This window comes from Dreissena polymorpha, chromosome 12 (assembly GCF_020536995.1).
Source record: "Dreissena polymorpha isolate Duluth1 chromosome 12, UMN_Dpol_1.0, whole genome shotgun sequence".
NCBI lineage: Eukaryota > Metazoa > Mollusca > Bivalvia > Myida > Dreissenidae > Dreissena > Dreissena polymorpha.
The window spans coordinates 9,150,878-9,163,369 of record NC_068366.1 but is presented as its reverse complement, the minus strand read 5'-3'; the positions used below and the strand labels follow the sequence as shown (position 1 = coordinate 9,163,369).

Here is a 12,492-nt window from a genome sequence, read left to right as displayed (position 1 = left end):
TTGGTAGGCTGGTCTGGAATTGTGCTGTCATGTCATATGACCCTTTAATGATTCTTGCCTTTGATAAAACTTGTGATTGTAAGTATCATGGAATTTAATACTGATTTCAATTTTGATTACTATAAATCATACTGTTTCTGACAATCAACTAGAATATTATAAATTTATCGCAATTTTGTGTACTTGCCCAAATAGCATGGACTACAGTCATTGAAATTCAGATTTAAATCTACAAGCAAGTAGGGCTAGTAATATGGGAATTTGTACTAGCCCGAGTCAGATTTTACTAGCCCAAACATTTTTTTTAAGTGCAGATAAACATAACATAAAACATCCAAAGAAGCATTCATTTATTCAATCTTTAGAATACAAACAACACTCTCATTAATTTCATCCCTGTCCAAGTCAGCTTCCTCGTCATCTGAGCCAGCCTCTTTTGGATCCTGAAATAAGAAGAAGTTTATTTCACACACGGATTTCAAGCTACTCACAATTATAAATATGTACATAAAATTTTAATTAAAAGATTAACAGAGCTGTATGCAATATATCAATGTGAAAATGAGCAAACTTGAACCACCAGAAAATATATAAGCAATTAAGTGCCAGGTTATTCTACAAAAAGCCAGTTGACAAATGCGTCAATCACAGTTACCTCGCATTTCTCCTCAGTATCGCCCTCCGTGGCGTTCTTCTATAACAACTGTTCGGCCATTACTCTCTGTGTCCCGAACGCAACGCAAAACATTTATTTTACATGATAGTAATCAGGGAACCACAAAACCATGCTCTTTATGCGCAGTAATCCAATTATCGGCTGATTGCACAGCACGTGTGCGCAAGGTGTTAAAGACATAAGCGGCAGTTGATATAAGCGGCTCAAAACTTTGTTTACAAATATTGAAAACGAAAGTGGAACTCGTTTTCTGTATTCTGAATTTTACAAGCATGTCGGGGTTGTAATATTGGATTTTCTACAAGCTTGAAACGAAAAATACTAGTTTTTTGCTGTCGGACTAATGCGAATTTCGACGACTGGGACTATGTTATTTAACAAATTTAGATGACCGTGCCATATTTCTATCATAACACAATTTATTGTCCAATCATTAATATAAGAATAGCAATATCTCTTTGTCGGCAAAGGCCAATCATGGATGACACCTTCCTTTTTGATGCCGTAAATTATGGTAGTTTTCGTTTACAGGAAGTCTTTCTTAGCAAAAATCAAGGCAAGCAAAATGTGTTGTCCCTGATAAGCCTGTGCAAACTGCAAACTGTGCAAACTGCACAGGCTAATCTGGGACAACACTTAATGCACATACATTAAGCCCCATTTTCCAAGAGCTAAGTTCATTTTTTAGACAACTGTTAAGTGTTTGATTGTAGTTTCAATGTGTTTGTATGTTCTTGTCACAATAGGTGTTGGGAACCTGCTGTTTATTGCCCAAGCAGAGTTCACGAGTGAGGACGTGAAATGTCGCCTGTACGGACCCTGTGCAGTGAAATCTGTCTGCTTGAATGGCCAGCCACTTGCACAACTCACAGAGGTGAGATTGCATTTTGAGAACTTACAAGTTTTAGAACTAAAATTCTGAGTTTAAGCAATATAAGACATTCCAGGTTATTTAGGGATGACATTGTACTTCTTTGTGCTAAATATCTGCTTTAGAATGCCAAGTGTATTAACCCAAATCCATGTTTTGGATTTAAGCAAATTAGAATATAAAAAGGCCACAGGTACATTATCCATAATTGGATGCTACATTTCTGTACTTATTAAATAAAATGATCATCCTGTTTAATAAGGTTATGGATTTATCCTTGACATTCTCTTAATACCCTACGTTTGTTTTAGTCGCAAGCGCTTTACAGATCAGATTTTTTAAGCGTAGAATAAAATCAATGTCATGTGTCAGTGTTAAAGATATTCATCTCATTAGTCTTTATCCGACACCTGCTTTCAAGTGTAAAGTGTATGCAATTCCAATTCCTCAATCTTTAGGTTCAACTGTGTACGCCTTGTAAAAATTGCTATTCCGCTTTTTCAGAGTGGCAATTTTGTGATGGCATTTTCACCTTTAGTGGGTGGGCGTAACATTATTACAATTAATACAGCCACAGCTAAAGGTGCAAAGGTAGGTACATTACATGTTATTCCCTTTATTTGTGCATCAAGTGTTATCATATTTTGAACATACAGGTGCAGTTTAATATGACTAGGGTATGCCTAAGACAGTGATGGGGTACATCAAGTCAGATGCAATTATTCTTTTTCCTTTCAGTTTACCAGTATTTCTGTTGTTGTTTTTTGTAGCAGCAAATATTGCATATAGTTGTAGCTTGTTTTTAGGTGTTTTAACTTGAAATGATGACACAGTTTGTTTTGGAAATCATTCCCGAAAAAGAAGGTGCAAGTCTGTTTAACAGCACTAATTTATTGTTTGGAAAATGTTTGAGAGTAAATCACTTTGGTGTTTTAAATTGACTGTCCAAGTTAATTATGTAATCTTAAATATAGTGAGCATAGTTAACATGAAAATACATTTAATGCTTGTGTTGTCATCTACTTAAAGGAAAATAAATTAAATGGTTCTGTTTTAATTTTCAGTCCAAGCTGATCATGTGTGCATACAAGACCCAGTTGCTGCAAGTATAGCGCTTAAAACTACCAAGGTTTACTATTGATATTACTATACTGGCAGAAACTACTACGGTTTCCATGGGACATTCAAAGAACAGCGTTCAAAACAACCAGGGGTCTAGTGACTGTTAGTATAGCGCTCAAAACTACCAAGGTTTACTATTGATATTACTATACTGGCCAAAACTACTTACGTTTCATGGGACATTCAAAGAACAGTGCTAAAAGCTACCAGGGGTTCAGTGACTGTAGAGATTAGTTGAGCTTGAAATATGGTCTATATGTAGATAGTAAAGTTAAAATTAGACTTCAAGACTTTAAATGTGTGCGGCTTTCTCAGGGTTTACTCTACCAGTGGCCAAATTAGCCAAAGGCTATACATTGAGGAGTATTGCACTTTGCAGGAAAAAAAATAGTTTGGCTACAACTTTAACTTCATAAATACCCATACAATTACCAAGTCAAAGTTTACTTTAGACAATATTGAGCCAGGAAAAGATCTGGATATTTGACATGCTCCTGGCTATATTTATTTTTCTCAGCATTCATGACCAAAGGCATTAATGTAAAACATTTCACTTCATATTTTTCCATTTTCTGGTTCTTACTTTTGTGCAAATGAGATTATTAATTAAGGTCAAATTAATTATCTTTTTGATATCAATTGAAGTAAAAGATGATTCATTTCAGAAATTAATTTAATTTATCACGGAAATATTTTGTCTACCACAGGTTGTAAATTGTAATTTTAATTGAGGCCACACCAAAGTGAAGCCTGTGTCATTGGATTGTTACTAGAAATAAATGGGGCAAGTGAGCTGAAACAGTTTATTTTTTTACATTTGCAAAGCAAGAGATTTATTTTGTGAAAGTATCAATACAAATAAAATTGTTAATTTTAACCTATTTGTTAATACACTGTAGTTATGATTTGTGTGCATCCTACAAACTGATTAATTTTCATTACACATTTGTGTCGTAGACACATATAAAAATATATGCTATTTTATTGTTAATTTGTCACACAAAAATGTAAATAACCTCTGTTCAATTATTTGTTACAACTAAACAATTTATCTCTGTAAATTAACCTCAACGAGTAAAATATGATTTTCATCTCTTTAATCGATGTGGGCGGAAACCATTAACAAATATATTTTTTATGCCCCCGGATCAGGGGCATATTGTTTTTGGCATGTCTGTCTGTCATTCCTTCATTGTGTGTCCCAAAACTTTAACCTTGGTTAAAATTTGGTCATAACTTTTTGAATATTGAAGATAGCAACTTGATATTTGGCATGCATGTGTATCTCATGAAGCTGCACATTTTGAGTGGTAAAAGGTCAAGGTTAAGGTCATCCTTCAAGGTCAAAAGTTAAAAAATAAAATCCAAGGGAAGTAATAAGCTTTAAAAGGGAGATAATTTCCGACCTGCCAAATGATATATTGAAAGTTTATTTCAAATCGGGGCAATAGGGGGCATTGTGTTTCTGACAAACTCATCTCTTGTTGAATTCTAAAATAATGGTGAGAAAATTCTGATTACCATGACTTTACTTTGGTGGGGCCTTGTGATTTATTATACCCCCACAAACGAAGTTTAGGGGGGTATATAGGAGTGAGCTTGTCTGTCTGTCGGTCGGTCCGTATTAAGTGTCCGCTCTCCATTTCAAGTAGTTTTCATCCGATCTTCACCAAACTTGTTCACAAGTTGTATCTACATGATGTCTAGGCCAAGTTCGAACATGGGCCTTGTCGGGTCAAAAACTAGGTCACGGGGTCACTTAGTGCGTTTTAAATATTTAGCATGTTTTCCGCTCTCTAATTCAAGAAGTTTTCATCCGATCTTCACCAAACTTGGTCAGAAGTTGTATCTAGATGATCTTAAGGCCAAGTTCGAACATGGGTCTTGCCGGGTCAAAAACTAGGTCACGGGGTCACCTAGTGCGTTTTAAATAATCAGCATGTTGTCTGCTCTCTAATTCAAGTCGTTTGCATCCGATCTTCACCAAACTTGTTCACAAGTTGTATCTACATGATCTTAAGGCCAAGTTCGAACATGGGCCTTGCCGGGTCAAAAACTAGGTCACGGGGTTCCATTAGTACGTTTTACACATTGAGCATGGTGTCCGCTCTCTATTTCAAGTAGTTTAAATCCGATCTTCACCACACTGGGTCAGAAGTTGTAACTAGATGATGTGTAGGTCAAGTTCGAACATGGGCCATGCCGGGTCAAAAACTAGGTCACAGGGTCACTTAGTGTGTTGTAAACCTCACCATGTTGTCCGCTCTCTAATTCAAGTAGTTTTTATCCAATCTTCACCAAAATTGGTCAGAAGTTGTATCTTGATAATGTCTAGGGCAGGTTTGAGTATGGGTCATGCCGGGTCAAAAACAAGGTCACGGGGTCACTTAGGGCGTTTTAAACATCACAATGTTGTCCGCTCTCTTATACAAGTAGTTTTCATCCAATCTTCACCAAACTTGTTCAGAAGTTGTATCTAGATGATGTCTCGTTCAAGTTTGAATATGGGTCATGCCGGGTCAAAAACTAGGTCACGGGGTATCTTAGTGCATTTTAAACCTCACCATGTTGTCCGCTCTCTAATTCAAGTAGTTTTCATCCAATCCTCACCAAACTTGGTCACAAGTTTTATCTAAATGATCTTTAGGAAAAGTTTGAACATGGGCCATTCCAGGCCTAAAACTAGGTCACGGGGTCACTTAGTGCGTTTTTAACAATCAGCATGGTTTCAGCTCTCTAATTCAAGTAGTTTACATCCGATCTTCACAAAACTTGGTCAGAAGTTTTATGGAGATGATCTTTAGGCCAAGTTAGAACATGGGCCTTTCTGGGTCAAAAACTAGGTCAATGGGTCACTTAGTGCGTTTTAAAAATTGAGCATGGTGTCAGGACGACACGCAAAATTTTATGTGTCAATGCGGCATGTGGGGGTATTCGTCACGTCTGTGACCAAGCTCTAGTTCATTTCTGTATTGAGCTTTAATGTTTTGATGCACATACTGGTTAATCTATTTAATCTAGACTTGTTCTGTGACCATAGAACCTTAACATACTGTATTTCTGTTGCGGTTAATACTCAACATTAGGCATACTTGATTTTTTGGGCATTAATTGCATTGTGTTCAATCTCAAACTGTTGGCATTTTCTTTATCAATTGGGTTTTCATTTAAGTAATGTTTATCTTGTCCACTGATACATGTACTACTTTTCTTGTTGAATTTTCACGACATTTACAAAGATGCTTTTTCAAAAGTGCTTGATATAATGCCAGTTGTAATTTGTTTGATGCTGTGACTTGAATAGATTTTTTGGTGTAAACTCAGAATGTTTATTATTCATATTGTGATGATGACAAGATCAGGAATTTGTGTGTGATCTCAATAAAATGAAGCGAAAAATAAAAAGTGCCCACAAACAGTATCAAAAATGTCATCACGACTAATTGGTTGCAGTTTATCAAAATTTTACAAGCTTATTTTTTACTCATAAATAAATGTTTTTCACCTTAATATGCAAGTTGTATACTCTACAAATGATCTCATCTGTTTAGTAATCATCTGCAGTAGTTCCTTAATCATATTTCTTACATTTCTTATAAGAACTATATGAGCCTCATTCAGGGAAAACTGGGCTTAATGCATGTGTGTGTAAAGTGTCATCCCATATTAGTGTGTACAGCCTGCTGAAGCTAATCATGAAAAACACATTTCTTCTAAACTGGATTTAAAAAAACCCATATGAGCGGAAAGTATAGTGGATGATTGTTTGTGTAGACTTCACAGGCTAATCTTGGACACCCACTTTACGCACATGCCTATAGTCCAGTTGTCCCAGAAAAAAACTCATTTGATTGGAAATAGGGGTACAGCTAGCTAAATACTTTTGGGATGATTAAATTCTCCGGTAATGAAGGGTCAGATTGGATATAAATGAATAAATATGTTCATTCTATTTACACTAAGAACAGTTATAAGAGGCAGACATTTATTTTTTCCAGCACTCATTTCGCATGTATTTTGGATTTGGGTTTTCTGTTAAGGTGCACAGATAAACGAATTGGCCTTATTGGTTTACTTAGGACCTGATACAGATAGACCAAACACTTTATTATTTTAACGAACATGCTCATGCAAATTATTTCAATGATTTAATGGGTAAATATTTAGCTGCTTAACAATTTAAAATTAAGAACAACGGCTTTATACTCATCTCTACTATAATTATACTTCACATATTACCATGGGACGGATGTAATATCTTTAAAATCAAGATAAAACATTTAACAAAGTAAAACACACAATCTCGAAATGTATTTTTATTGAAAGAGAAAGTAAAGTACAGTTGATCTAAGATAATAAGAAACAGTACAGTATTTACTTTCAAGTTCACAAAATGTTAATAGTTTTTTAATGTTAATTATTTCACAGAGATTCCAGGTTAATTTGTTGTATATAGCAATGTTAGATTTAAAAATAATTTGAGATTGTGGTTTAATAGATGTAAAGAGAAACAAGAGAGTTTTTGCTGGGTACTATATTGGTTAAAGAGGCTAATTGATTTAACCTAGTAGTTGAAGTAAAATGTCTGATCCTGTGAGTCAGAATTTATTCTATTGTCACTTTTGTGCTATCACAACATTTACTTGTTACTTGCTTTGCTATTGATTATTGTTCATTCTAATGTTTGTTGACATTGTGTGAAATAGATATTTTGTGTGTATATAAATTCAAATTGTAGATACAGTTGTAAATAAACTAGTGGTGTTTTTCACCTGATCCACTAATAGTTTTCTTGAATCAAAATAATTTTTGTATTTTAATTAAGGAAAGTTTACTTTTCTCATTTAAAAGAAACATGATATAATAATAAAGAAAGAACAAATACAAATTGACAAAGCCTCAATCAAGTATTAGTTGATCCTAATCTGAACTGCTCATGAGATAATATATCTTATGCAATATTCTGACAGTGTAACTCCAGGTCATCCTGCAGGTTCCCACAGTCTAGTCAGGAGCTGACCTGTCAGCTATAAAGTCTGGTAAAGTTCCGTGGTCTTGTTGTTGGACGGAGTACCGGTAGTTCCTTATCAGACTGCATTAATGCACATGCTGGTCTGGGGCTTCAGTGGTTGCAAAGGGCATAAGACCTATTTTTGCATGACCCAGCTCATAAGACCTATTTTTGCATGACGCAGCTCGTTTGCAGCTCACACTACTGGTATTATTTTACTAGCCATACATGTTTATATTCTTGTTATGTAAAATTGTTTAAAATAAAAGGCATTTATGTAAATATAACATATACATGTAAATATAACATATACATGTAGTACTTTACGGCAATGGCTTAACAGTAATGTTTTCAATTGACACATGGTTGTATGTTGTGATAGCTTACATTGTAAATGTAATGTTAGCGGCTTAGCCATATATATATGTACCTTGATTGTATTTAGTTTACTTCTTACCCGGTCTATAGAAGGTTTTGTACTGTTTATACTGTGATATCTATGCTTCCGTTACATTTATGGAGTTTATTTCTGTTTACAGTTTGCAATAATGTAGCGAGTAGAGTAACAGTTCTCAGTTTGCCATATTTATTCATAAGAGCAGCCTTATAGGAAAACTGGACTTAATACATGTGCGTAAAGTGTCCTCACAGATTATCTTCTGCAGTACGCACCAGCTAATTAAGGGCAGACAGTTCCTATCTGGACTGGAGTTTTGTTTAGAATTTTTCTGTTTGATCCAAATTCTATTAAAGCAGAAAGTGGTGTCCCTGATAAGCCTCAGAAATGCACAGACTAATCTGGGATACAAATTAATGCACATGCATTAAGCTCAGTTTTCCCTGAACATGGCTCTGAAGGTTGTGTTATTGTTTATACATAGAGTTTTTGTGATTGTAGCTTAACGTAAAGCTTAATGCAATGCCCTTAATATATTGTCTATTCATCATTTTATCATACTTAAACAAAGAACATGGTAATAATTATTATAGCTTGGACTTTTTGTATGTGTTTTTTTTTATACCAAGAAACATAAGCATAATTACTTGACATGTGTTTCGTTTGAAAGTTGTTTTCTGGTATTAATGTTGTTAGGCCATTTAAGCTCAACCTTTGATTTAAGGCAGTGGTCAACAACTGGCATCAGTTTAGCCTTGCTCTGAACGAACTGGGCCTTATGCATGTGTGTAAAGTGTCATCCCAGATTAATTTGGGACGAGGCTTTCTGCTTGAACTAGTTTTAATTTCTTTATACAAAAGTGGAAAATTTCATCCCTGATTAGCCTGTGCAAACTGTGCTGGCTAATCTTGAACAACACAAAGCATATACATTGAGTTTTCCTTGAAGTGGCACAGTGTATTGCACCTCCCAGGAAAGGTGGGATAGGGTATATTGACCACTGTGAATGAAAGCAAAATACTAACTGTCAGATTTGTTCCATAATATATAAATATACATGTATAGGCTATTTGTATTTGATGTAAAATCCATTTCTGTTGTTGAGTTAATAGCAAAATGTATCTGATATTTTGTGTGTTCTTTTGGCAATTAATTTAAACAAAGAAGATCTGTAAATGTTCAGCATGTCCATATGTTTGGTTCTTAAATTTTATTAAAGATACAAATATTCCACACATATTTGATGTGTTTTTTTATGCCCCCGGATCGAATGATCGATGGTATATTGTTTTTGGCCTGTCAGTCTGTCATAATGTGGAAAACTTTAACCTTGGTTAAATTTCTTTTGCAATAATGAATATACCTTTTGGAATATTGAAGATAGCAACTTCATATTTGGCATGCATATGTATCTCATGAAGCTGCACATATTGAGTGGTGAAAGGTCAAGGTCATCCTTCAAGGTCAAAGGTCAAATATATGGCTTTAAAGTAGTGTCCAAACTTTAGCCTTGGTCATAACTTTTGCAATATTAAAGATAGCAATTTGATATTTGGCATGCATGTGTATCTCATGGAGCTGCACATTTTTGGTGGTGAAAGGTCAAGTCATCCTTCAAGGTAAAAGGTCAAATATATGACTTCAAAGCAGTGCAATAGGTGGCATTGTGTTTCTGACAAACTCATCTCTTGTTTATTCTATGTTTATTCAGTTGAATTGAACATTGTTAACTTTTGAGTTTCTAGTAATTTCTTTTATGAAAACATTGATTTTTTATTCATGATTGTTTTTTACTGTTAATAATGCATGACTAGTTTGTTTGTTGGGTACAATTTTCATTTTTCATGTAATGTTTTTCAGTGGGTTACATTTATTGATTTTTGTAGTTGTAATATTTGTGTTTAAGGAAAGTGGTGCATGTGAATTTGTGCTTATTTTGAGAACATGTTGTATTTGTTGTCAATAGAGCAAAAAGTCTATTCTGTCAATGGAACATAAAGTCTGTTATGTCAATACACTTGATAATTACCAGTATGTCTCTTGATACATTTTGTCAAAATCTCATTTCTTATGTATTAGGCAAACATTTCATGTAAGTAAATAATAGTTATTCTTTTGAAAAGATTAAATTATTTACTTTATGTCCAAAATGTTCATTCATAGATTTGTTTGTGTTATAAACTTAATCAATGTAAAGTTAGTGGTCATACATGGTGTTATAAACTTAATCAATGTTAAGTTAGTGGTCATACATGGTGTTATAAACTAAATGAATGTAAAGTGAGTGATCATACATGGTGTTATAAACTTAATCAATGTAAAGTTAGTGGTCATACATGGTGTTATAAACTTAATCAATGTAAAGTTAGTGGTCATACATGGTGTTATAAACTTATGAATGTCAAGTTAGTGGTCATACATGGTGTTATAAACTTAATCAATGTAAAGTTCGTGGTCATACATGGTGTTATAAACTTAATCAATGTAAAGTTAGTGGTCATACATTGTGTTATAAACTTAATGAATGTAAAGTTAGTGGTCATACATACAGAAGAGTCAGCACAAACTGTCAGACAGACTAATTACATTGTCTGAAAACCAATTGGGTGTACAATTTCTGAAAACCAATTGGGTGCAGTCAGACTTAATGCAAATTTAAAAAGTTGATATAAAGAAATCATGCATGTCTTTCAGATTTACAGAATGTCTGACTCGATTTCATTTGCATAGTGCAATGTGCAACAACAGGCCTTTTTGAAGTTTTTCTAAGTGCATTGGGTTCTCAGAGAAATTCTAATGGGTTATATTGATCAAATCAATATAAATGTTAACAGCTTTAAAGACTTTAAAATCGATAAGTGACAATTTAGTCAATGGTTCAACAGAAGGGTATAAAATATTTGATATTATTTTCATCCTTTTTACATTGGAAATAAACATTTAAGATTTAATACTGCATTTCTTGGATTTGCTTATATCTCACATATCTTTGATGTTAATCAGTATCAAAATGAGCCAAACTCCGGTAAAACTCGTCTTAATGCATTTGCATAAAGTGTCATCCAAGATTTGCATGTGCAGTGCGCACAGGCTAATCAGGGAGGACACTTTCTGCCAACACTGGATTTTCGTTTAGAAAATTCCATGAAAGCGGAAAGTGTAGTCCCTGATTAGCATGTGCTTATCTGGAACAACACTATGCACAGGCATAAACCCCTGTATTGCCAGGGCGCGGCTCAACCATATCTTGTAACCAGTCTTTATATGCATTACTTGCTAATTGTTCATACGTTTGATTCATGTTTGAATGACCTTTTTTATGAAGATCGGCTGCTTGTTGTCAGCAATGTTCTTTTGTTTTTCTATTTATAGATCAGTTTTCTTTAATAAAAATGTGATATGCAAACAATGTACTTGTTGGATTTTTATGTCCCCTACCACTATAGTGGGGGACATATTGTTTTTGCCCTGTCTGTTGGTTTGTGTGTTTGTTTGTTTGTGTGTGCCAACTTTAACATTTGCAATAACTTTTGCAATATTGAAGATAGCAACTTAATATTTGACATGCATGTGTATCTCATGGAGCTGCAGATTTTGAGTGGTGAAAGGTCAAGGTCATCCTTCAAGGTCAAAGGTCAAATATATAACTTCAAAGCAAAAGGGGACATAGTGTTTCTGACAAACACAAATCTTGTTTTATATTCATATTTTCCCAAACTCACCGTTCATTTCTGTCCCTTTTACAAGAATACGTATAGACAATTTCCATTTCTATGAGTATGCCTGGGAATGTGAGAATCCATTAATATTTTGAAAACAGGCTTCACATGTTTTGAGGTGGCTGTTGGTGGTTGATTATCGTTGCAAAGTTTTTTTTCCCGTTTAAAATCGGGTCCGGTATTCGGCCCCATTCCCAAGGGAAAAAGTATTTATATTTCCCAAATGGGACCTAAAAATTCCCAATTGAAGGTTTCCAAAAATTATTCTTTTTAGATTTCCTCATTTTGTTCATCTCCCATGTAGCCATATAAGTTCAACATTAGAAAAAAAATACTGAAAACACTTATATTTACAACTTGAAGCATTTTTAGCAAAACAGCAACAACACAAATTCCCAATTTTAGTCAAAAATCCACCATGTTCCCAATTCAAAGGGACCCGGCCCATTGCCAAAATGGTGAAAAAAAACAACAACACTGTTGCATGATTTATATACAATAATCCCCAATTGGTGCAAACAGGTACCATGTGCCACTTAATTTCAATGTCACATGGTACCTTTTTGCACCAAGGGAGCGAAATCTATTATTTAAAACTAATGACAGATTAGCTCAATGGTTTTTTAGCTCACCTGATTGCTCAGGTGAGCTTTTGTGACCGGTCTTTGTCCGTCGTATGTCTGTCCGTCCGTCTG

General features: G+C 34.5%; 2 protein-coding genes across 6 annotated transcripts in view; one reads left to right on the top strand and one right to left on the bottom strand.

Annotated features, from left to right (window-relative positions):
• LOC127854003 (M-phase phosphoprotein 8-like) overlaps positions 1 to 11,497 on the top strand; it is a 44,767-nt gene extending 33,270 nt beyond the window's left edge. For all 4 annotated transcript variants that reach the window (XM_052388905.1, XM_052388904.1, XM_052388902.1 and 1 more), the window contains exons 11-13: positions 1,423 to 1,550; positions 2,052 to 2,138; positions 2,612 to 11,497. In XM_052388905.1, the coding sequence (XP_052244865.1) occupies positions 1,423 to 1,550; positions 2,052 to 2,138; positions 2,612 to 2,659 (263 nt within the window). In that variant the 3' untranslated portion in view covers positions 2,660 to 11,497. The remainder of the gene's footprint in view (positions 1 to 1,422; positions 1,551 to 2,051; positions 2,139 to 2,611) is intronic.
• LOC127854008 (uncharacterized protein CXorf65 homolog) overlaps positions 1 to 12,492 on the bottom strand; it is a 439,263-nt gene that overhangs the window by 103,264 nt on the left and 323,507 nt on the right. The gene's annotated exons all lie outside the window — the stretch shown is intronic.